The 25809-nt window shown below is 42.8% G+C and overlaps 3 protein-coding genes across 17 annotated transcripts in view; all 3 read left to right on the top strand.

Moving 5' to 3' along the window:
• The window catches only part of LOC478038 (protocadherin gamma-C5), a 194281-nt gene that overhangs the window by 58129 nt on the left and 110343 nt on the right, over positions 1-25809 (top strand). Inside the window, exons 1-2 of one of the 15 annotated variants that reach the window (XM_038530423.1) lie at positions 1516-4162; positions 24509-24675. The exons of 11 other annotated variants lie outside the window; for them this stretch is intronic. In XM_038530423.1, the coding sequence (XP_038386351.1) occupies positions 1927-4162; positions 24509-24675 (2403 nt within the window). In that variant the 5' untranslated portion in view covers positions 1516-1926. Of the gene's footprint in view, positions 1-1515; positions 4348-16067; positions 18710-21724; positions 24676-25809 lie in introns of those variants that run through there. 3 more of the 15 variants (XM_038530417.1, XM_038530419.1, XM_038530424.1) reach the window with 3 other exon arrangements.
• LOC100685940 (protocadherin gamma-A6) lies at positions 4785-10850 on the top strand. Its single transcript, XM_038530436.1, is given in 6 exon segments — positions 4785-6984; positions 6987-7543; positions 7546-8227; positions 8230-8619; positions 8622-9230; positions 10714-10850. Coding segments are annotated over 5 exon segments (2367 nt in total). The 5' UTR covers positions 4785-6773; the 3' UTR covers positions 9149-9230; positions 10714-10850.
• On the top strand, positions 10478-12036 carry LOC111092022 (ATP synthase subunit f, mitochondrial-like). The gene has a single exon (XM_038530451.1). It carries the CDS (start codon positions 10897-10899, stop codon positions 11161-11163), a length of 267 nt encoding a protein of 88 aa, XP_038386379.1. The 5' UTR covers positions 10478-10896; the 3' UTR covers positions 11164-12036.

Below are 25809 nucleotides of genomic sequence, written 5' to 3' on the forward strand. Positions count from 1 at the left end.
TACATGTGGGAACCACTTGATTTTTGTTTCTTAAATAATTATTTCAAAAAAATAATTATTTCAAGGTGATCCAATATTTGTATATTGAAGGGGATCCAATTATATCTATATATGGTTAATTCTGATTGCAGTGTAAAATGTGCAGACCCACTGAATACTGAATGCATCCAAAGAGTAGTGAGAATTTGTGTGATGGAGATTGGTATCATTCACTTCTACATGAAAACTCACTTTTCTATTATATTTTATAATAAATAGTATTTTTATATTTTTCATTATATTTTTAAAATAGATTTTGGATATGAGTTAACGTTTTCGTGCAATGGAAAATACCTCTTAAACCTCTATAAACTTCAATAGATTTTATGTAATAAAATGCTTGATCCAACACTGAGTGTATATACTATCTACACTCGTTTAAATATTTGAATCTTTAGTTTCATATGTGCTCTAAAAAGATAACTCTCCTGTATTAAATGTTCACACCACGTTGGAAAGGCACTTGTTCAGTCATATTTTGGAGCAAAGTTTTGAGTCTATGTTTTTTATGTTTGTATGAAGTAGAGATATCAGTGAGTTTGTCTAGAATCCTGAATATGGTGAGTAGTTTAAGATGTCAAATGCTATTCTACTGTTAGTTCAGCATTGCTACTCACTAAGTTTCAGGATTACAATGTATTGTATAGGCTTTAAAAATTTCTTTATGAAGATTTCTAGTTTTGAAAAAAAGATTTCTAGTTGTGGAAATTGAATCAAAACAGTAAGACACCTATCAGAAACATAAAATTGACATGCTTATTGACAAAGGAAGAATGTCAATAACAAAGGGTTGGAAAAAAAAAAAACAAAGGGTTGGGATAATCTGATAGTAACCTGGGGACCAAGGAAAAGTGGACAACATAGATTACTTTAGAATATATAACTAAGGACTCATACTTTATCTCTAAAATTTAAATAATTTACCGTTGCTAGGCGACTTCAGAAGAAACGATATACAGTTAAAGACAATGGTAATGTAGTGTGAAAAAATAAAATCCGTGGAATAGTTTTTAAATCATGATCGTTTAAAAGTAGACACTTGGAAACCAAGGAAAAGAGAGTTTCTTGCTTCTTACCGTACATCTATTTTATAAGGACAACCATATCTTTTCTTACCTATCAATTATTTTGGGGGTAAAGTGATAATGATAATATATAGGGAAGTAAAACACAGGATAAAACTAAAAGCTATGAGATTTGTAACGTTTATAAGTTAGAAGAAAAGCGAGTGTAATAACCATACATATCAAGCTGATATTTCAAGCATTTTCACATTACAATTTCTGCCATAACCTACTACTTTCATTTGTGTCATTTTCTACATATCATTTCATTTGGTCTTCAGTTTTACTAAGGAACACAGGACAGAAGTTATGACCATTTTATGAAAATGGAAATGAAAACCATGATGATGCCAATAAACATCTTCAGCAAGTTACCTCTGCTCTTTGAGAAGTAAAAATCATTTGATTTAGATGGATAAAGTTCAAGTTCAAATAAAACGACCTGCCAGATTTTAAATATAGTAGATATTTAAAATATTAAAATCCTTGTAAGATGGGAAGAATGAGATCTGTCCTGACACAGAATTTTCTTCTAACCCACTCCTTATTTGGAGCTCATTTAGTAACCACTACTGCAGTTTTGCACCCGAGACGCGGGGTGCCACTGTTGCCTAGTACTGAGCGAAGTATCAGCTTCTCCCGACGCAAAGGAATCGCCTGCCTACCCCGGAATGGCGGTAACTGGGCACTCTCCGATTCTCTCCCGCTGACCTATCTGTTAAACAATCTGCCTGCCAAGACAAATCTAGGAGTTGCTCCTGCTCAAAGAATTCTTGGGATCCTTTGGCAATCGTAGGTCTTTGGCAAAGTCGCACAAAACAGGATGGGAGACCGTTTGGGACAGAAGGACTCCGCCGGGTGGAGACGAATGGCGTTTCTCTTTTGGCTGGTTTTGTTCAGCCCAGTGATACCGGAGCAGATCCGGTACACTATTCCAGAGGAGCTGGCCATGGGCTCTCTGGTGGGGAACCTCGCCAAGGATCTGGGGCTTGGCGTGCAAGATTTGCGTACTCGAAACCTGAGGATTAGTGCACAGAAGAAATTCTTTACAGTAAGTACTGAAAATGGGGACTTACTTGTGAGTCACCGTATAGACAGGGAGCAAATTTGTGGCAAGAAGTCAACATGTGTTCTAGAATTTGAAATGGTCGCTGAAAAGCCTTTGAACTTTTTTCATATAAGTGTGGTAATTCAGGATGTCAATGACAACCCACCAACCTTTAGCCAAAGTATCACTGAACTGGAAATTAGTGAACTGGCCCTAACTGGAGCCACTTTTGCACTGGAATCCGCACAAGATTCAGATGTAGGTGTCAATTCCCTGCAGCAGTACTACCTCAACCCCAACCCACACTTCTCTTTGATTCAGAAGGAGAACCCAGATGGCAGTAGGTATCCAGAACTGGTAGTGAAGACTCCCCTGGACAGGGAAGAGCAGTCCTGCCACCACCTGGTCCTCACCGCTGTGGATGAAGGGGACCCAGCCAGAAGCTGCACTACCCAGATAAGGGTGGTTGTGGCAGATGCAAATGATAACCCACCAGTGTTCACCCAGGATGTGTACAGGGTCAGTGTTCTAGAGAACCTGCCCGTGGGCTCCTCTGTACTGAGTGTGATGGCCACTGACTTGGATGAGGGGGTCAATGCTGAGATCACCTATGCTTTCATCAACATTGGTAATGTAGTGAGACAGCTGTTCAGACTGGACAGTAAAACAGGGGAACTCACCACTGGGGGAGGACTGGACTTTGAAGAGAGAGAGAGCTACACAATTGGGGTGGAAGCAAAGGATGGTGGACGTCACACAGCACACTGTAAAATTCAAATAGATATTCTGGATGAAAATGACAATGCACCTGATGTAATCCTGGATTCTGAATCTAAACATATTCAAGAAGATACTGAGCTGGGGACGGTTGTTGCCCTGATAAAAACACGTGACCTAGATTCAGGATTTAATGGGGAAGTTTTCTGCCAACTAAAAGGAAAGTTCCCATTTAAAATAGTTCAAGATACAAAAAATACATACAAGTTGGTCACAGATGGAGCCTTAGATAGAGAACAGACTCCAGAATATAACGTAACTATCACTGTAACCGACAGGGGAAAGCCGCCCCTCTCTTCTAGTATAAGCATCACTCTGCACATTGCGGATGTCAACGACAACGCGCCAGTTTTCCAGCAGGCCTCCTACGTGGTCCACGTGGCCGAAAACAACCCTCCTGCAGCCTCCATCGCCCAAGTCAGCGCCTCCGACCCCGACCTGGGGCCCAACGGCCGCGTCTCCTACTCCATCGTGGCCAGCGACCTGGAGCCACGGGCGCTGGCGTCCTACGTGTCGGTGAGCGCGCAGAGCGGCGTGGTGTTCGCGCAGCGCGCCTTCGACCACGAGCAGCTGCGCGCCTTCGAGCTGACCCTGCAGGCCCGCGACCAGGGCTCGCCCGCGCTCAGCGCCAACGTGAGCCTGCGCGTGTTGGTGGGCGACCGCAACGACAACGCGCCGCGGGTGCTGTACCCGGCGCTGGGGCCCGACGGCTCGGCGCTCTTCGACACGGTGCCGCGCGCCGCGCAGCCCGGCTACCTGGTCACCAAGGTGGTGGCGGTGGACGCCGACTCGGGACACAATGCCTGGCTGTCATACCACGTGCTGCAGGCCAGCGAGCCGGGACTCTTCAGCCTGGGGCTGCGCACGGGCGAGGTGCGCACGGCGCGTGCTTTGGGCGACAGGGACGCGGCCCGCCAGCGCCTGCTGGTCGCTGTGCGGGATGGGGGACAGCCGCCCCTCTCGGCCACAGCCACGCTGCTCCTGGTTTTCGCTGACAGCTTGCAGGAGGCGCTGCCAGACGTCAGCGAGCGCCAGGCGCCCGCTGATCCCCAGGCTGAGCTGCAGTTCTACCTGGTGGTGGCTTTGGCCTTGATCTCCGTGCTCTTCCTCCTCGCGGTGATTCTGGCGGTTGCCCTGCGCCTGCGACGCTCCTCCAGCTCCACCACCTGGGGCTGCTTTCAGACCAATGTTTGCTCCAAGACTGAATCTGGAGTTATCTCCAGTTACAGCGAAGGGACTTTGCCTTATTCTTACAATCTTTGTGCTGCCTCACATTCCTCAAAGACTGACTTTAAATTTCTCAATATAAAGCCTGAAAATGTTCCACCACAAGATCTTCTCTGTAATGAAGCCTCTTGGTTTGAAAGTACCAGCATTGTAGATTCCCAGATGACTTCTAATTCAGTCAGTTTGCAGCAGGTGAGTTATTTCAAAGCCCTTTATTTCCATAAGCATAGCTAGATGTCAGTAATTGCTATAGAAGTAAAATGTATAGAGGCTATATGCCTTGATTTTATTGTGTTTTGTTGATTTTTCTGGGCATTACTTGGGAAATGCGTTTAGAATTTTTTTGTTCATTTATCTGTGTTGCAGTCTTTCATGGAAAATGGCCTTGTGATGCTGAAATTTTTGTTAAATTTTTTAAGATTTTATTTATTTATGAGAGGCAGACAGAGAGAGAGAGAGAGAGAGAGGCAGAGACACAGGCAGAGGCAGAGGGAGAAGTAGGCTCCACGCAGGGAGCCTGATGTGGGACTCCATCCCAGGTCTCCAGGATCACACCCTGGGCTGAAGGCGTTGCTAAACCACTGGGCCACTGGGGCTGCCCAATTTTTGTTAAATCTAAAACCATCAGGGTGCCTAGGTGGTTCAGTCAATTGAGCAACTGCCTTAGACTCAGGTTATGATCCCAGGATCCTGAGATTGACCCCTAATTGGTTTCCCTGCTCAACAGGGAGCCTGTTTCTCCCTCTTCCTCTGTAGCTCCCCATTTGTGTACTAGCGTGAGCTCTCTATCTCCCCCTCTCAAATAAATAAATGAAATCTTTTTTGGGATGCCTGGGTGGCTCAGCAGTTGAGCATCTGCCTTTGGCTCAGGGCCTGATCCCAGATTCCCGGGATCAAGCGCTGCATCAGGCTCCTTGCATGGAGCCTGCTTCTCCTCCCTTTGCCTGTGTCTCTGCCTCTCTTTCTGTGTCTCTCATGAATAAATAAATAAAATCTTAAAAAAATTTTTAAATCTAAAAGCATATATCCTGAAACATTTTGATAATTAGTATCACGCGGTCATTGAGAAACATTATCTATACATAATTAAACACAAATGAAGGCAATAAGTGGTTTAGTTTCAATCCAGTTAATCCTAAACTACATATAATATATAAATATAAATTTTTGCCATTGTAGCAAATATATTTTCACGTTTTATTTTAAAACTTTTTTATTCATCTAAGCAAGCTCTACACCCAACAGAGGGCTCAAATTCACGACCCCTGGAGCACCTGGGTGGCTCAGTGGTTGAGTGCCTACTTTCAGCTCAGGGTTGTAATCCCAGGGTTCTGGGATGAAGTCCCGCATTAGGCTCCCCAAGGAGTCCGCAGAGGGAGAACTCTGCCTATGTTTCTGCCTCTCTCTGTGTGTCATAAATAAATAAATAAATACATACATACATACATACATACATACAATCTTTTAAAAGAAATTCATGACTCTCAAGATCAAGAGTTGCAGTCTCCACCGACTGGGCAGCCCAAAACCCCCTTTTCATTTTTAAAAAATTATACAGAAATATTGCCTGAGTTAGGTTGTTTGTTAACCTATGCATTAATAAAATAGGTAGTGACATCTAAAAATGACAATACTTGTAACTAACTGGCAGTAGGTGGATAAGTCCAAATGTGTCTTTGGTGCCCTTACTGAAAATGGGACAAAAGAGACTTTTAACTACAGAGAACAAATTGAGGGTTGCTGGAAAGGAGGTGGACAAGGGGGATGGACTAAATGAGTGATGGGTATTAAAGAAGGCACTTGTGATGAGCACAGGGTGTTATATGTAAGTGATGAATCTCTAGATTTTATTCCTGAGACTAATATTACACTATAGGTTAACTAACTAGAATTTAAATAAGAACTTGGATCATAAAGAATGAAAATGGGACAAATATAAATGATGGAATGTGAAAATTCAAGACTTACATGAAAATGTAATCTTATTTCTGTTCTCCAAGGCCCTAGGAGCTATAACACAAAAATAAATGGTAAATTACAGGGAACATATAAAATTATTCAAATATGCTCTTTTATTCTTTTGGGGGAGAGAAACACTATGAGTGACATGTAAGTAGATTTAGCAGAAATAAGGTTTTCTATATGATGGTTTCACAAAAATGGTGCAGTATTAAATTAGAACTCTTAAGTGTCACTGTTCACTAACCCAGGCAAGGAAAGCAATGATAACTCAAGTTATATCCCCCAGCACAGAGATCAGACATGGTTTCACCAGTTGCGCAGAAATTCTAGTCTAAAGCGCTTCTCGGGATCCCTGGGTGGCGCAGCGGTTTGGCGCCTGCCTTTGGCCCCGGGCACGATCCTGGAGACCCGGGATCGAATCCCACGTCCGGCTCCCTGCATGGAGTCTGCTTCTCCCTCTGCCTGTGTCTCTGCCTCTCTGTCTCTCTCTGTGTGACTATCATGAATAAATAAATAAAATCTTTAAAAAAATAAAGCACTTCTCATCTGACCTCCACTTGTTTATGGACCTTGGCTTCCAATTCTGAGAAGCACCAAAGTGATTGCAAGCCTGTTCCCCCTACTCAAATCCCAAGGAAGTCCATAAGGAGCCAGTAATGGCTGCTCTGCAAAAGTGCCAGCACCACAGCGTGATAGTGGTGCTCTTCATTCTAGGGACTCTGTGGGAAGCTGAGGCCAGGCAGATCTGTTATTCCATTCCTGAGGAGTTAGACAAAGATTCCTTCATGGGAAACATAGCTGACGATCTGGGGCTGGGGCCCTAGGAGCTGGTGGAGCATGGAGTCTGAATCATCTCCAGAGGAAGATGTAACTTTTTGCTCTGAACCTGTAAAGCAGCAGCTTGGTCACTGCAGGCAGGATAGACCGTGAGGAGCTCTGTGCCCAGACTGCACCGTGCCTGGTGAGTTTTAGCGTCCTTATTGAGGATAAACTGAATCTTTATTCCATACAAGTGGAAATAGTGGCCATTAATGACAATACACCCTGATTCTTCAGGGAAGAATTGGAAGTGAAAATTCTGGAAAACGCAGTCCCATCCTCTCGTTTTCCACTATTGGAGGTCTATGACTTGGATGTAGGAATGAACTCTCTTCAGGGCTTCAAACTCAGTGAGAATAGTCACTTCTCAGTGGACGTGTGGAGCGAAGCCAGTAGGCCCAAGTATCCAGAGCTGGTGCTGGAGCATGCACTGGATCGGGAGGGACAGGCCATTTATCACTTGGTCCTTACTGCTGTGGATGATGGTGATCCTGTCCACTCAGGCACTGCAAGAATTCTGGTAATTGTCCTAGACGTTAATGACAATGCTCTGGTGTCTACTCAGTCTGTCTACCGTGTGAGCATTCCTGAAAATTTGCCAGTAGGTATGTACCAGTATTGTCGGTAAATGCTACTGATCAGGATGAAGGAGTTCACGCAGAAGTAACGTATTCCTTCCTGAAGGTAACAGAAAAGATCTCAAAGATTTTCTGCTTAAATGTTTCCACTGGAGAACTATCAACTTCTGCAAATCTAGACTATGAGGACTCAAGTTTTTATGAGCTGGATGTTGAAGCCAGGGATCGGCCAGGTCTACTTGACAGAGCAAAAGCCTTAAAAACTATCTTGGATGTAAATGATAATGTACCAGAAGTGGTAGTTACATCCGGAAGCAGATCAGTTGCAGAAAGTACGCCTCCAGGAACAATAATCGCTCTTTTTCAAGTATATGATAGAGACTCTGGACTGAATGGCCTGGTAACATGTACTATCTCTAGAAGTCTGACATTTGAACTGGAAAAATCAGTAGAAAATTATTATCAATTAGTGACAAATACAGTACTAGATGGAGAACAGGTATCCCTGTACAACATCACTATAACCGCTACAGATAAAGGAATTCCACCTTTGTCTACAGAAATACTTACCTACCTAGATGTGGCAGATACCGACAACCCGCCCGCCTTCCCCCAGTCCTCCTATTCTGTCTACATCCCTGAAAACAACCCTAGAGGTGCCTCCATCTTCTCTGTGACTGCACATGATCCAGACAGCCAGGAGAATGCCCATGTCACTACTCCCTGTCTGAAGACACTCTCCAGGAGGCATCTCTATCCTCCTATGTGTCCATCAACTCTGACACCGGTATCCTGTATGCTTTGCACTCCTTTGGCTATGAGCTTTTCTGTGACCTGCAGTTGAGAGTAACTGCACAAGATAGAGGGGACCCACCACTTAACAGCAATGTGACCTTGAGTATATTCGTGCTGGACCACAATGACAACACACCAGAAATCCTGTACCCTTCCCTCCCCAATGATGGTTTCACAAGTGTGGAGCTGGCTCCCCGATATGCAGAGTCCGGCTACCTGGTCACCAAAGTGGTGGCAGTGGACAGAGACTCAGGCCAGAACATCTGGCTGTCCTACCGCCTGCTCAAGGCCAGCGAGCCTGGGCTCTTCGAGGTGGGCTGCACACGGGAGAGGTGTGCACAACGCGGGCCCTGCTGGACAGAGATGCGCTCAAGCAGAGCCTGGTGGTGGCGGTGCAGGACCACGGCCAGCCCCCTCTCTCGGCCACCGTCACGCTCACCGTGGCTGTGGCGGACAGCATCCCCGACATCTCAGCGGACCTGGGCAGCATCAGGACCTCAGCTGACCCAGACGACTCCGACCTCAGGCTGTACCTGGTGGTGGCTGTGGCCTCAGTCTCCTGCGTCTTCCTTGCCTTTGTCATCGTGCTGCTGGCGCTCAAGCTGAGGCGCTGGCACGCATCACGTCTGCTCCAGGCTGCAGGAGGAGGGCTGCTGGGCGTGCCGGCCTCGGCCTCGCAGTTTGTGGGCGTGGACGGGGTGGGGGCGTTCCTGCAGACCTATTCTCAGGAGGTGTCCCTGACTGCCAGCTCGCAGGGGAGTCATGTGATCTTCCCGCAGCCCAACTATGTGGACAGGCTCCTCAGCCAGGACAGCTGTGAGAAAAACGAGCCTCTTTGATTCAGGAAGACTCGGGTTTTTTTTTTTTTTTTTTTTTTTTTTAGACTCGGGGTTTTGTAAAGAGGAAGATTCCCTTTTCCAGGTGAGGTTATTCCTTCTATTGGTTTTATTTGAGCAGGAAAGTTTAAAATTTTCTTTGATCTGCTTAGTTTTCTTACTCTTTGCATTGAGTCAGTTTTCAGAAGCTTCATTTTTATATCAGTAGAGCTCTATTAAATCTTAGTACTCTCTAATTTCACGAAAAACTTCTTAATAATGTATGCTGTAGGTTTTCTTTACTTTTCTCCTGCTAACAAGCCATTCATGCCTTGGGTTACGTCTCTTTTGTTAGGGTTTCCCCCACCCCCACCCTCACCCTGCATTGTGACATTTGTAAGATTCTTTTCCTAATGGGGGCACCTGTGTGGCCCAGTCTGGTTAAACTCTTGATTTCAGCTCAAGTCATGGTCTCAAGGTCCTGATCCTAGAGTGAGACTGAGCCAGGAACCCAGGGCTCTGCACTTATAATGGAGCCTGCTTAAGACTCTATTTCTGTACAAATCAAAACCACAATGAGATACCACCTCAAACCAGTGAGAATAGAGGAAATTAATAAGACAGGAAACAACAAATGTTGGAGAGGATGTGAAGAAAGGGGAGCCCTTTTGCACTGTTGGTAGGAATGTAAACTGGTACAGCCACTCTGGAAAACTGCATGGAGGTTCCTCAAAGAGTTAAAAATAGAACTGCCCTGTGACCCAGCAATTGCACTGCTGGGGATTTGCCCCAAAGGTCCAGATGTAGTGAAACACCAGAACACCTGCACCCCAATGTTTATAGCAGCAATGTCCACAGTAGCCAAACTGTGGAAGGAGCTTCGGTGTCCATTGAAAGATGAATGGATAAAGAAGATGTGGTATATGTATACAATGAAATATTACTCAGCCATTAGAAATGACAAATACCCACCATTTGCTTCGACGTGGATGGAACTGGAGGGTATTATGCTGAGTGAAATTAGTCAGTCGGAGAAGGACAAACGTTATATGGTCTCATTCATTTGGGGAATATAAAAAATAGTGAAAGGGAGTAAAGGGGAAAGGAGAGAAAATGAGTGAAAATATCAGTGAGGGTGACAGAACATGAGAGACTCCTAACTCTGGGAAACAAACAAGGGGTAGTAGAAGGGGGGATGGGCAGGGGGATGGGATGACTAGGTGACAGGCACTGAGGGGGGCACTTGACAGGATGAGCACTGAGTGATATGCTATATGTTGGCAAATTGAACTCCAATGTAAAAAAAAGACTCTATTTCCCTTTTCCTCTGCCTCTTCTCCACCCTGCATGCTCTGTCTCCTCTCTCTGTAAAATAAATAAATAAAATCTTTTTTCTTAAAGATTCTCTTTCTGATGTAAAAAAAAAAAACCCAACTGAATTGCAGCCTCTTTTAAGAAGATCAAGGTCTCAGTTTTTCCCCAATATTAACTAAAAGGAAGTGTTTTATAAAATAATGGAGATCTAAAAAAATAAAAAATAAAAAAAATAATGGAGATCTGTGAGAGATATTTCCCTTTTTTCTACATAGCAATCAAAATTATTTTTATGAAAGAGAAAAGTAACTGATGTCTATACCAGAGAAGACCTGATCTTTGGTGTTAGAAGACCTGAATAATATTCCTGGAACTGTTATTCTCTTGGGCCACAATGTCTATAGTTTTCAAATTAACATGAAAATTAAAAAGACTTGGCGGACACCCAGGACTCCAAGATGGCGTCGCCCATACCAGTGAAGGAAAAGAAGCTCATGGAGGTGAAACTAGGAGAGCTGCCAGGCTCGATACTGATGCAGGATTTCACCTCTAAGGGCATCACTGGAGCATTTCAAAGAGGTTACTACGGGTATTACAACAAGTATATCAATGTGAAGAAAGGGGGCGTTGCTGGGATTTCTATGGTGCTGGCTGCTTATGTGCTTTTCAACTACTGTTGTTCTTACAAGGAGCTCAAACATCAACAGCTACGCAAGTACCACTGAAGAGGGCCCAGTGTGGAAGCACATTTGGCATTCCTGACCATGACTTTTGCCTGGCATCTTTGATCCTTCCGTTGCTTAATTCATAATTAATATCCAATAAAAGTTGACTGGTACTTGAAAAAAATTAAAAAGACTTGTCTTATCTACCTCATGCAAATTCTGAGAAAATATAATAAAATAATTTTTATAAAGCATTATAGTGAACAAATATTTGTTGATATCACCAGTATTATAATTTTGATTGTCAACCATGTAAGCACCTGATGCTGTATGCCTACTACAGTGTCTTCTGCAATCTATGTGCTTGATGATATTTAAAAATGAGAGTGAATTTTTAAATATGCTCATTGTGTCCACTTACAAGGCCATATCCCTAAAAAATAGAGGGCTAAAGAGTGGGAGAATGAAGGATTAACAGTATTCAAATAAGAATTTAAACAATTTAGCAAATTTAACCCATATAAAATAAGGCTTCTGTCATGTAGAAACTCTTCAAATAATTAAGGAAAGGAAGGTTGTCATTAGAAGAATGATTAGTCTAATTCATCATGGCTCAAAGGTGTGAATGAAACTGTGGCTTGGTGTGTAGAAAAAAACGAAGTTTTGAGTTGTTGAAGTTGTTCTAATGGAAAATGGATTGCCTCAGAAGTAGGAGGTTCTACTATTAGCTCTTTTCAAAAGTAAGTTGATGGCCTGGAGTTCATAGAATACAGAGGATAATAGATTTTGATGAGTTGTTTAAGTACATGATAGCCAAGGTCTTTGCCAGTCCTAAGTTGGAGGATTCTATGATCTGGTAATGCAATGATTGGCCACTTATGCTTCTAAATTTGCTATGCCATTTAACATAAATAATTAGGGCGGCCCAGGTGGCTCAGCAGTTTAGTGCCGCCTTCAGCCTAGGGTGTGATCCTGGAGACCTGGGATCAAGTCCCTCGTCGGGCTCCCTTCATGGAGCCTGCTTCTCTCCCTCTGCCTGTGTGTGTGTGTGTGTGTGTGTGTGTGTGTGTCTCATGCATAAATAAATAAAATATTAAAAAACATAAATAATTGAAAAGCTGTCTTGAAAATTAATGAGAACCTGCTTTGTAACCTGAAATAATCAGTCCTCTTTAAGATAATACTGAGTTGATGCCTTTGAATTAGGTACTAAAGGTAATATGTTTCTCTAAATCAATATTGTGATATTTACATCCCAGCAATTATTGTAAAATTCTTTATTACAAGATTCCAAATGTGTATGTCTAAGACATTCCATTCACATACATTTTTGAATCTGATTTATTTGGATGTTTGTGACATAATTCTTTGATTTTTTTTTAAAAAAGATTTCATTAATTTATTTAAGAGATAATGAGTACAGAGGAGGGGCAGAGGGAGAGAGAGTGAAGCAGACTCCCAGCTGAGCAGGAAGCCCAATGTAGCTGAGTAGGAAGCCCAATGTGGGGCTCAATCAGAGGACCTGGAGATCATTGCAGTCACTTAAGCATCCGACTCTTGGTTTCAGCTCAGATGGTGATCTCAGGTCCCCACGTGATCTCCATGCTCAGCACAGAGTCTGCTTAAGACTCACTCCCCTTCTCCCTTTACTCCTACCCCTGTGCATGTGCTCTCTTGCTCTCTCTCTCTCTCAAATAAATAAATAAATCTTTTAAAGAATAATTTAATAGTAAATAATTTTAAAGAACTTGAATCTTGGGTATTGGTCATAGGAGTCAGATTGTCTCATCCAAGCATTAAGATTTGGTTCATATGATCTCAGAGTATAAATACTATTTTTTATATCACTAACTCTGGATGATTTAAACTATATCTTGAAACAACTAAACAAAAATAAATTACATCTTGAACCTCCATTTATAAGCACAGCTCACTAACTGGGTTTTATGGATAGTAGACTGGCTTATTTTCTTATCTGCTCACACACTAACTGGGGTAGTATAGAATGGTTTATTTTATTCTCTTATCCGAGTTACCTCTGACCATTTCATTTAAATGAATAAAATATTTTAGTGAGAGAAAACTATCAGATTCTACTCTCAATAATAATCATTCATGTAGACCAATCATGGAATTTGCTAAATTCTGACTAAGGCTCTTGGAATTATATATCATATAGATGATTGATAATAAGATAAGCAGTCAGAAATTTTGAGTATATACTGAATTTTGAGGCATAAGGAAAAAAGCATACTAAGTTATTGGGCTAGTTTTTAATCCCTGAACACCACCCATCTGATCAAACTTCTGTTGAGGTAGCAGTTGTCAAAGGGAAGGAGTAAAATTTCAGATAGAAAATACTGGGATGCCTGGGTGGCTCAGCGGTTGAGCTCCTCCCTTCGGCACAGGGCGTGATCCCAGAATCCGGGATCAAGTCCCACATTGGGCTCCCTGCACGGAGCCTGCTTCTCTCTCTGTCTGTGTCTCTGCCCACCCCCCCCCCCGTATCTCTCATGAATAAATAAAATAAAATCTTTAAAAAAATAAAAAAGAAATAGAAATAGAAAATACCTGCATCTTTACCTGGGGATGAAAACCTAAACAAAACTCCAAACAAATGTTTCCTCAATAGAAAAAAATTCCATGAAGAAAGGAGAGGATGGATCCCTGGGTGGCTCAGTCATTTGGCGCCTGCCTTTGGCCCAGGGCGTGATCCTGGAGTCCCGGGATCGAGTCCCACATCAGGCTCCCTGCATCAGGCTCCCTGCTTCTCCCTCTGCCTGTGTCTCTGCTCTCTCTCTCTCTCTCTCTCTCTCTCTCTCTCCCTCTCTTATGAATAAATAAAATCTTTAAAAAAGAAAAGAAAAAAAAAGAAAGGAGAGGAGATGAATAACTCAATGTCTGGGAAGTCAATTAGACTTTTCACAGAATTTTTTTCCATAGAATTTTTTTTAATGCAAGTAGAAAACTGAAAGTCGATTCTTCCCAATAACTCAATCAATAATAACATACTTCTTTTAAAACTGTAAACATTTCAATTTTATATAGTAGGCTTGTGTTATATTTAATATATTTTAGTGGTCTTGTGAAGATCTTTAATATTTAAATTTATGTTGTAGAATATCTTAGAAAACTTTGATTACTAGAGATAATGCATACAGTTACTCCCTTAAATATGCTTTTTGTTCAGAGTATGTTCATAATTTTATTTATCTAGATTTTACTTATTTAGCTCCAAAGAAGTTATCCAGAAGTAATAAGTTAATTGAGACTTTTTTAAAATAGTAGAATAAGAAACAAATATGAGATGACACCATGAATTTTGAAGTGTTAGGTAGAAAAAGATCACAGCATCAGGAACTGTAATATCCAGACACAAAATTTTGTTTGAAAATGTCTGCAAGTACCTATGATCTCTAATGACTTTGCTTACATCAACAGAAAGTTCAAAATTACTACTAAACAAATAGTATTTAGCTTCCACTTATGGAATTAATCTGTAATGCTCATATCGGCTCCTTTGAACAAAATGTTATTTTTATCTACTTAGTGAAAGCAAACATGGTTATGAATTATTTTGATAGATTGAAACAGCATTTCATTCAATGCATTGCCTATATTTTGGACCAGTGCCATCAGAGAGCAGAAATATATTACTTAGTTGGGAAGTCCCCAGCAACTAAGCGAATAAGCATTTTCAGTGTTACTTCTGATTTCTCCTTCTGGTGCTCCTATCTACTCCCCTATGGCTTAAAATAATTTACAAAGGAGGGTTATTTCCCTTTTTAACGTTTATTTATTTATATAAATAATCTCTACACCCAACATGGGGCCTGAATTTACAGCCCTGAAATCAAAAGTTATGTTCTTTTCTGACTCAGTCAGGCACCCCATAAGGTAAGTTTATTTCTTACTAGCTCTTCATTTCAGGACAGGCAACTCTTCTCCTGCAATTAGGTGTAAAGAACTTTATTTCTATCAGCTAAGGGTAAACTCAGATCCATCAACACTTCAGTTTTACTTAACATCATTGGAACAATTGGTACCTCTAAGAATCTTCTCAGGACAGTGTATACTCAAAGGCTATCTGGAGGCCCACCTTTTTTCAATTATTCTAGAATCTGGTAGGATGATTATTTGAATTGCATAATGAAAAACAAGTCTACACCCACTTTCTTATGAATCTACAGGCAGCAGAATCTCTGCAAATTCCTGCCTTCTGTGCAAAATTAGTTGCTTCTATAGCTGATTGTTGGTCCTTGGGTTCTCACTTCCTCTCTAATGGCACTTTTTGAGAATAAAGTATCGGCCAAGGCAAATGATTATCTTTTTTCTTCTCAGAACACTGGGAGTGAGGATATTTGTATTCCAACCATGATTCTATTATATAGTCAAGGACAAGGCACTTCCTTCTGATTTAAAAAATCATTAAAATGAAGGTATAGGACTATATCATCGCTAATATTCCCTCCAATCAAAAACTGTATTAAATTACCTCTCTGTATTTTAAAGAAAATTTGAGTCTCTCTGATCCTTACATTGTGGTGTCTAGAACATAGTAGGTGTTCAATATTATTGAATTAATTTGTTACACTCTGGTGTAAACAGTTTCTATATAATATCTTTCTCTTGTATACATAGACACTTTTCAAAATAAGTCATACTTTTTTACTTGCAAACACTGTGTTCTATGAAGTCTGAGGCAGTACCCAACATCATTTCAAAGTTAAAATGCAAAACAGAAAAAATGTTTTAAATTATCTAGAATTAATAAGTACCTATCATGAACAGTGTTGCATTAATTCATTTTCTTGAAATGTATTTTTAAATTATATCAGAGATCTGTAGATCGAAATAATATAAATGAAATAATTTTGAAAGATAAAACAACTTCCTGAAAAATCAGTTATTTTGCTTCAATATGGTGCAGTAACTTAGTAAGGACTCTGAGCGCCGCTGTTCACCAACCAGGGGGAAAATGGTGCAAAAGATCTGCCAGAACCACTGAGCTTTTGCCATAGGGAGAAACACCTGACTAAGACAACTCTCTTCCAAGCTGCATCAAACTCAGGTCTCTTATACTAGATTCTAGGCTTCTTTTACGAATACAAAAGATTCCACGCTGACACACTGGCATCCAGAAGCATAACAGGAGATTGCCCAGCGTCTGAACAAGATCAGCACAACAATGGCGGCTCCGCAGAAGGGTGGGGACTACAGAGGATTCATCCTGCTCTCGATTCTCCTGGGGACCCGGAGGGGAGCTTGGGCAGGACATATTCTTTACTCCGTGCCAGAGGAGACAGACAAAGGGTCTTTTGTGGGTAATATCGCTAAGGACCTGGGGCTGGAGCCCCTGGAGCTGGCGGAGCGCGGAGCCCGCATCGTCTCCACAGGTAGGACGCAGCTCTTTGCTCTGAACCTGCGAAGCGGCAGCTTGGTCACGGCGGACAGGATAGACCGGGAGGAGCTCTGCGCTCAGAGCGCGCGGTGCCTGGTGAACTTTAACATTCTGATGGATAAAATGAATCTTTACCCTATAGAAGTGGAAATAATAGATATTAATGACAACGCTCCTAGATTCTTGATGAAAGAAATGACTGTAAAAATAACAGAGAACACTGCTCCTGGGGTGCGATATCCGTTAAATGAGGCTCGGGATCCAGATGTAGGCACGAACTCCATCCAGAGCTACCAGCTCAACTCCAATCAGCATTTCTCCCTGGTTGTGCAGACTGGAGACGATGGAGCTAAATATCCAGAATTAGTGCTGGAAAGGGTGCTGGATCGAGAGGAGGAGGCGGTTCACCACCTACTTCTCACAGCCTCTGATGGTGGCAACCCACCCCGATCAGAAACCGCCCGCATCCAAGTAACAGTGGTAGATGTGAATGATCATGCGCCAGTCTTCTCTTTGCCTCAGTACCAAGTTAGTGTCCCTGAGAACATGCCAGTGGGCACAATATTGCTAACAGTACATGCTGTTGACCTGGATGAGGGACTCAATGGAGAAGTGACATATTCTTTCCGGAAAATAACTCAGAAGATTCTACAGATATTCCAACTGAACCCTCATACAGGAGAATTATCAACTTTAGAAGGCCTAGATTATGAAGTGTCTAACTACTATGAAATGGAAGTTCAGGCTCAGGATGGTCCTGGTAGTATGACAAGGGCTAAAGTAATGATCACAATTTTAGATGTGAATGACAATACCCCAGAAGTGACTGTAACATCTGTAAGCAACTTGATCCCTGAAGACACTCCTCTTGGAACAGTAGTTGCTCTTTTCTACCTTCAAGATCGAGATTCCGGCGAGAATGGTGAGGTGACCTGCACTATATCAGAAAATCTGCCTTTTAAATTAGAAAGATCAATAGACAACTATTATAGGTTAGTGACAGCGAAAAACCTAGATCGGGAAAAACTTTCTGTGTATAACATCACACTGAAAGCCACAGATGGTGGAACTCCACCCAGGTCCTCAGAAACTCACATCTCCATGAATGTGGCAGATACCAACGACAACCCACCTGCCTTCCCCCAGTCCTCCTATTCTGTCTACATCCCTGAAAACAACCCTAGAGGTGCCTCCATCTTCTCTGTGACTGCACATGATCCAGACAGCCAGGAGAATGCCCATGTCACTTACTCTCTGTCTGAAGACACGCTCCAGGGGGCATCTCTATCCTCCTATGTGTCCATCAACTCTGACACCGGTATCCTGTATGCTTTGCACTCCTTTGACTATGAGCTGTTCCGTGACCTGCAGTTGAGAGTAACTGCACAAGACAGAGGGGACCCACCACTTAGCAGCAATGTGACCTTGAGTATATTCGTGCTGGACCAAAATGACAATGCACCTGAAATATTGTACCCCACCCTCCCCATCGACGGTTCCACAGGCGTCGAGCTGGCTCCCCGATTTGCAGAGTCTGGCTACCTGGTCACCAAAGTGGTGGCAGTGGACAGAGACTCAGGCCAGAACGCCTGGCTGTCCTACCACCTGCTCAAGGCCAGCGAGCCTGGGCTCTTCGAGGTGGGGCTGCACACGGGAGAGGTGCGCACAGCGCGGGCCCTGCTGGACAGAGATGCGCTCAAGCAGAGCCTGGTGGTGGCGGTGCAGGACCATGGCCAGCCTCCTCTCTCGGCCACCGTCACACTCACCGTGGCTGTGGCGGACAGCATCCCCGACATCCTGGCAGACCTGGGCAGTCTGGAGCCCCCGGCTGACCCTAATGCCTCAGGCCTCACGCTGTACCTGGTGGTGGCCGTGGCCGCAGTCTCCTGTGTCTTTCTCGCCTTTGTCATGGTGCTGCTGGCGCTCAGGCTGAGACGCTGGCACGCATCGCGTCTGCTCCAGGCTGCAGGAGGGCTGCTGGGCGTGCCGGCCTCGGCCTCGCAGTTTGTGGGCGTGGACGGGGTGCGGGCGTTCCTGCAGACCTATTCTCACGAGGTGTCCCTGACCGCGGGCTCTCAGGGGAGTCATGTGATCTTCCCGCAGCCCAACTATGCAGATATGCTTATCAGTTTGGAGACTTGTGAGAAAAAAGATCCCTTATCCATCGATTTTCATGAATGTAAGGATGAAGCTGAAAACATTCAGGTGAGTTCACTGATTTATCTTTATGTCCTCAAGGAATATTATTTTGTGTAATTTTCTTTGTTGTTTTGTAAAAGAATTGTTTTGAAGATGTGATGAAAAACCTTTAGGAATGCCTGAATGGCTCAGCAGTTGAGCATCTGCCTTTGGCCCAGGGCGTCATCCTGGAGTTCTAGGGTGGAGTCCTACATCAGGCTCTCCGCATGGCGCCCACTTCATCCTCTACCTATGTTTCTGCCTCTGTGTGTGTGTCTTATGAATAAATAAAAAATAAAATCTTTTAAAAAAAACCTTTAAAGAGGTAAAGCAAGCTCAACGATGTATTTCGGTGGCTGATACTTTAACATAGAACACTTACTGGCATAGGTTTTGGTGTCCTTTCGGTAGTGAAAGCCTGTGGACAAGATTGTGAATAAGTGGACTATCACATTTTTATACCTTCCACCTATTTTCCACTCAGTGTTCTTAACTCATGTGTTTTATAAATGAGAATCAATTGTTACATCTTTCTCATTGCCCTAGGATACCCACCTCCCCTCTGGTATCCATCAGTTTGTTCTCAATAGTTAAGAGTCTGGTTCTTGGAGGTGGCTTCATTGGTTAAGCATCCAGTTGTTGATCTCTGCTCAGCTTTGATCTCAGGATCATGAGTTCAAGTCCTGCCCTGTGTTGGGCCCTATATGGGCATGGAGCCTACTTAGAGAAAAAAAAAAGTCTGTTTCTTGGCTTGTCTCTCTCTTTTTTCCTTGCTCATTTGTTTCATTTCTTAAATTCCAAATATGAATGAAATCATATGGTAGTTGTTTTTCTCTGATTGACTTATCTTACTTAGCATTATAATCTGTAGCTCCCTCCATCTTGTTGCAAATGGCAAGATTTCATTCTTTTATGGCTGAATAATATTCCATTGAGATATATATATATATCATATTTTATTTATCCATTCATCAATCAATAGACACTTAGGCTGTTTCCATAATATGGCTAGTTTAAATAATGCTGCTATAAACATAGGAGTGCATGTATCCCTTTGAATTAGTGTTTTTATATCTTGGTATATACCCATTAGCACCATTACCGGATCATAGGGTGGTTCTATTTTTAACTTTTTGATAAACTTTCATACTGTTTTCCACAGTAGCTGCATCAGTTTGCATTCCCACCAACAGTGTAAGAGGGCTGCTTTTTGTCCACATCCTTACCAATACTTGTCATTTCTTGTGTTTTTTATTTTAGCCATTCTGACAGGTAGGAGGTGATATGTCACTTCCTGACATACTTAAAGCATAATCACCTATTGAAGTTAGCTTATGCTAGATTATAATAATGCCTACAGATTGAAATGTGTGGGGTGCCTAAGTGGCTTAGGCCCTTGGCTCAGGTCATGATCTCAAGGTCCTGGGATGGAGCCCTGAGTGGACTCCATGCTCAGTGGGGAATCTGTTTCTCTCTCTCCCTCTGCCCCTCCCTCTGCTTGTGCTCTCTTTCTCTCTACCTCAAATAAATAAAGTCTTAAAAAAAGATTAAATGTATGCATCAAGCTTTATTAAGATCTCTATCAATGACATGGATCTAATGCAATAATAAAGGTTATTGTCTGAAAGCAATAAGATATGACATCAAATAAAATGTAATTTCAAGTGAAACTTGTGACATAAACAGTTACATGTATCAAAACAGAATTCCATTGGGATATTTTAGTGGTACAGACATGTGAAGTGTTTGTGAACTCTCCTAGTGGGAGTTTGGGAATGCTTGCTTTATGAAACAACCATATACTCAAGTATTAGGCCAGAAGTTGATTCAATTTATTGGATCTGCTGAAATATTCTGTTACAAATAATCCAGTCTGGGGTTAACTACTTCTATATTCATTATATAACATTTCAGTAAAGCTCGGTATATCAGTTGATTAGCAACTAGAAGAGGATGATGATGACAAGTAATCTTGTTTGCTTGGATCTACTTGTTTACTTGGATCTACTTGTTTACTAGGAACTATGCAAAATATTGTTCCCTTGTAACTTTGAAGATTGATGTTACATTTTGTAACCAGGATATTAATTGTGCAATAAGAGGGAGGGGGTAGGCTATTTCCTGGCTGTGTTTAAAGTCTCAAGTATTAAATAAAAGGACAGGACTTTTTTTCTAACATAGCATTGAGTTTGGTGGTATTTTGCATAAAAGGGGATTGCAATAGTGCAGAAGTATGTTTCAGATATTATACAGTATTCAGATGTATAATCACTTGGAGAGAAGACAATATTACTGACATTTTGTGAGGCAGAAATATGATTATCAGGGATTCCTGGGTGGCTGAGCGGTTGAGCATCAGCATTTGGCTCAGGGCTTGAGCCCTGGTCCGAGTACAAGGCCGCATCAGACTCTCTGCAAGGAGCTTGCTTCTCCCTCTCTCTGTGTCTCTGCCTCTCTCTGTGTCTCTCATGAATAAATAAAATCTTTTTTAAAAAGAAATATGATTAACAGATATTTTGAAGAGGAAAATCCAACCAGATTCATTAAATACATACAAATATTTTTAAACAAAGGAAAGAAACCACCACTAAACGCAATAGTATGTTACTGCAAATGAATATTCTAAGGACTATATCATCAAGAGATATTGTATTTAAGCACACAGCTGGAAACCGGTATCTCACTGCAGTAGACCAGGGTTAGTGACTTTCTGTTGCAAGACAAAATATATATCTCTGCTGACTTTAAAGATTGATGTTATATTTTATAACAGAAAAGTAATGTGCAATGTAAAGGAGAGGGAATAGGCTAACATTCTTCCCAGCTGTCATTTCCTTAACTGGTAGAAGTGTATGTCAGATAATATTACTATAAAGAAATTGTGGAAGCTATTTTGAAAGAAAGAAGAGTTTAGAGGTAAATATAAATTGTGCCCTTTTTAAGACAATTTAGCATTACTGATGGTTTCTGAAAAATTGAAATGACCATAGAAGTACCCAAAAAGTAAGGAAATCAAGAGAAAGTAGAAACAAGGAAAGAAGGATAAAACTTTATTCATATACTGCTAGTTAATAAGTATTCAAAATTACTGTACTCTGAGATCCTTTAGGCAAAGTCTGTTACAGTCATCTATTTCAGTGCGAATTGAAGAAAGAGGAACAATTATGTCAACATATTGATTAACCTAAAAACCTGGAAATTTGGTATATTTATGTAGCTAATACTATGAAATAATCGTCATTAAATATATACACATATAAAAAGGATTTGTTCAATTAGACACAGGATTATAATTATAGTAGCTGGTTAAACTGAAGCATCCAAGGCTGCAGTTTCCTAGTGCGGACTGTGGGCGCCGCTGTTGGCCAAAGTGGAGAGCTTGGGCACTGGCGATCTCCTCGCGCAGCCGCAGCGCACTTTCCCTATCAGACTCTCTAGCCCGAGCCTTTAACACCACTTCCTCCTTTGGAAAAGAAGAAACCCCGACCCTCACACAGGACTTACAGCCTTTTTGGAGCTCCGGACATCTGCGGCACAGAGATCATTTGTAATCCGGCGTCTCCGGGCCGGTGAGCAACCTGAGCGGAGCAACAGGGATGGGGAGCGGCGCTGGAGAGAGGGGCTGGGCTGAGAGGTGGCCAGTGCTCTTTCCCTTCCTGCTGTCTTTGTTCTGCTGGGCGCTCTCGGAGCAGATCCGCTACCGGATTCCCGAGGAAATGCCCGAGGGTTCGGTGGTGGGGAACCTCGCCAAGGATTTGGGACTCAGCGTGCACGAGTTACCGACTCGACAACTGCGCATCAGTTTGGAGAAGCCTTACTTCACCGTGAGCGCCAAGAGCGGGGAATTACTTGTGAGCAGCAGGCTAGACCGGGAGCAGATGTGCGGGAAGAAGTCAGCCTGTACTCTGGAATTTGAGGCTGTTGCTGAAAATCCGTTGAACTTTTATCACGTGAGTGTGGACGTCGAAGATATTAATGACCACACGCCAAAATTCACCCAAACTTCTTTTGATCTGCAAATAAGTGAGTCTACAAAGCCCGGGGCACGATTTATTTTAGGATCTGCTCATGATGGGGATATTGGTACCAACTCACTACAGAGTTACCAGCTCAACCCCAATGATCATTTCTCACTCGTGAATAAAGATAAATTAGATGGCAGTAAATACCCTGAACTCGTACTACAGACGCCGTTAGACCGGGAAGAGCAGAAATCCTACAGGTTGACCTTGACTGCGTTGGACTGCGGGGATCCACCCCTAAGTAGTACTGCCCAGATACAGGTCCTAGTGACTGATGCCAACGATAACCCTCCCGTGTTCAGTCAAGAGCTATACAAGGTAGGCCTTCCGGAAAATGTGCTTCCGGGCACCACTGTGCTTCAAGTGATGGCCACCGATCAGGATGAGGGTGTCAATGCCCAGATCACCTTCTCTTTCACTGAAGCAGGCCAGATCACCCAGTTTGACCTGAATGCTAATACTGGAGAAATTACTATTCTAAATACATTAGATTTTGAGGAAGTCAAGGAATATTCCATTGTTTTGGAAGCAAGGGATGGTGGAGGAATGATTGCCCAATGTACCGTGGAGATAGAGGTCCAAGACATAAATGACAATTTCCCAGAAGTGGTATTCCAATCTCTGCCAGATCTTATTATGGAGGACACCAAGCTGGGAACACACGTTGCTTTGCTTAAAATCCGTGACAAGGATTCTGGACACAACGGAGAAGTTACCTGTAAATTAGAAGGTGATGTTCCATTTAAAATACTTTCTTCTTCTATGAACACCTATAAATTAGTGACAGATGCAGTTCTAGACCGCGAGCAGACCACTGAGTACAATGTCACCATCACAGCCACCGACAGGGGAAAGCCGCCTCTTTCCTCCAGCTCAAGCTTCACCCTACACATCGGCGATGTCAACGACAACGCGCCAGTTTTCCAGCAGGCCTCCTACGTGGTCCACGTGGCCGAAAACAACCCTCCTGGAGCCTCCATCGCCCAAGTCAGCGCCTCCGACCCCGACCTGGGGCCCAACGGCCGCGTCTCCTACTCCATCGTGGCCAGCGACCTGGAGCCACGGGCGCTGGCGTCCTACGTGTCGGTGAGCGCGCAGAGCGGCGTGGTGTTCGCGCAGCGCGCCTTCGACCACGAGCAGCTGCGCGCCTTCGAGCTGACCCTGCAGGCCCGCGACCAGGGCTCGCCCGCGCTCAGCGCCAACGTGAGCCTGCGCGTGTTGGTGGGCGACCGCAACGACAACGCGCCGCGGGTGCTGTACCCGGCGCTGGGGCCCGACGGCTCGGCGCTCTTCGACACGGTGCCGCGCGCCGCGCAGCCCGGCTACCTGGTCACCAAGGTGGTGGCGGTGGACGCCGACTCGGGACACAATGCCTGGCTGTCATACCACGTGCTGCAGGCCAGCGAGCCGGGACTCTTCAGCCTGGGGCTGCGCACGGGCGAGGTGCGCACGGCGCGTGCTTTGGGCGACAGGGACGCGGCCCGCCAGCGCCTGCTGGTCGCTGTGCGGGATGGGGGACAGCCGCCCCTCTCGGCCACAGCCACGCTGCTCCTGGTTTTCGCTGACAGCTTGCAGGAGGCGCTGCCAGACGTCAGCGAGCGCCAGGCGCCCGCTGATCCCCAGGCTGAGCTGCAGTTCTACCTGGTGGTGGCTTTGGCCTTGATCTCCGTGCTCTTCCTCCTCGCGGTGATTCTGGCGGTTGCCCTGCGCCTGCGACGCTCCTCCAGCTCCACCACCTGGGGCTGCTTTCAGACCAATGTTTGCTCCAAGACTGAATCTGGAGTTATCTCCAGTTACAGCGAAGGGACTTTGCCTTATTCCTACAATTTGTGTGTTGCCCATACTGGAAAGACAGAGTTTAATTTTCTGAAATGTAATGAGCAGTTGAGTTCAGAACAAGACATACATTCTGATGATTCATCTGGGGCCTTATTTCCACTTTGCAAATCCAGTGAGTCAACCTCCCATACGGTGAGTTTTCTTTTAAGCATAACCTGCTTCTTATGATCTATCCAATTGTTTTATATTCATAGGAAAATACACAATTTGTAAATCTAAAAGTTTCTCTAAAAAGTCAGAAGTCTGTCATACTATTCTTCAAGGGAAGTTGAAGCAGGAGCAGTTACGTCTCTTTTAGGAATGTCTTACCTGGCTCAGATCTACAAAGCAGTGAGAGGGTGGTTTTATCTATGAAGGGAAACAGTGTTAGAGACTATCCTCCAAAAGCTAATGAGATTTCTTCCTATTTTTTTCTTCCTATTATTATGTGTGTATATATATATATATATATGGCTGGACATTCTTTAAGTGTAAAAGTGGGCAGTCATTTAAGTAACCCTTTAAAACAAACAAGCTAAAATTAGACATTTTTCTTAACTGATTTAACTGTTGTTTTGCTTCCTATATTTTTTTCCTTTTGTTTCAAAGCCTCCTAAATATCTTAACCTGGGTTTATGTAGATGGATACATTGCAATGGTGTGTATGTTTAAAAGCATTTTACTCACTAGTAAGACCATTATGCTCACCAGAAGATAAACATACTTTCTTTTACATAAACAGCATAGGTTTTCATACACAACCCTATATAATTTTAAACTATTTTGCAGCCTTAATATAGTCAGAGGTCTTCTAGTCATTCTCTTATCTCTAGGAGAAAAATAGAGTCTTCAGTTCTTCAAATCTTAGACAAAATTGCCAATGTGATGTGCATACAAATATATATTATAATACTTTTTAATATAATTTAACTTTTTAATATAATTAAAAAGTTTTCATCTTTGCTAGATTTCTGTTAGTAACCACTCAGTTACTGGCCACTTCACAAACTACTGAAGAAAAAAGCCAATTTTTTTTGTACCCACACTTTTTGACTGCTTGGTGATAATTATGTGTTCTGTTTTTGTGGTTCTCTTTATCAAAATACTAATTAAGATAAAATTAACTTTAGATCCAATAAAAATATACAAAAATATGTAAATCAAACTTCAGCAAAAAATATACAAAAATAAAAATAATAAAATTAACTTTAAAATAGATCTTTCTTAAGGAGTTAGTTAAGTCGGTTTAAAAATGTAAACATCCCTCATTGTAGAAGAGTAAGATGG

This window comes from Canis lupus, chromosome 2, assembly GCF_011100685.1.
Source record: "Canis lupus familiaris isolate Mischka breed German Shepherd chromosome 2, alternate assembly UU_Cfam_GSD_1.0, whole genome shotgun sequence".
NCBI classification, from domain to species: Eukaryota; Metazoa; Chordata; class Mammalia; order Carnivora; family Canidae; genus Canis; species Canis lupus.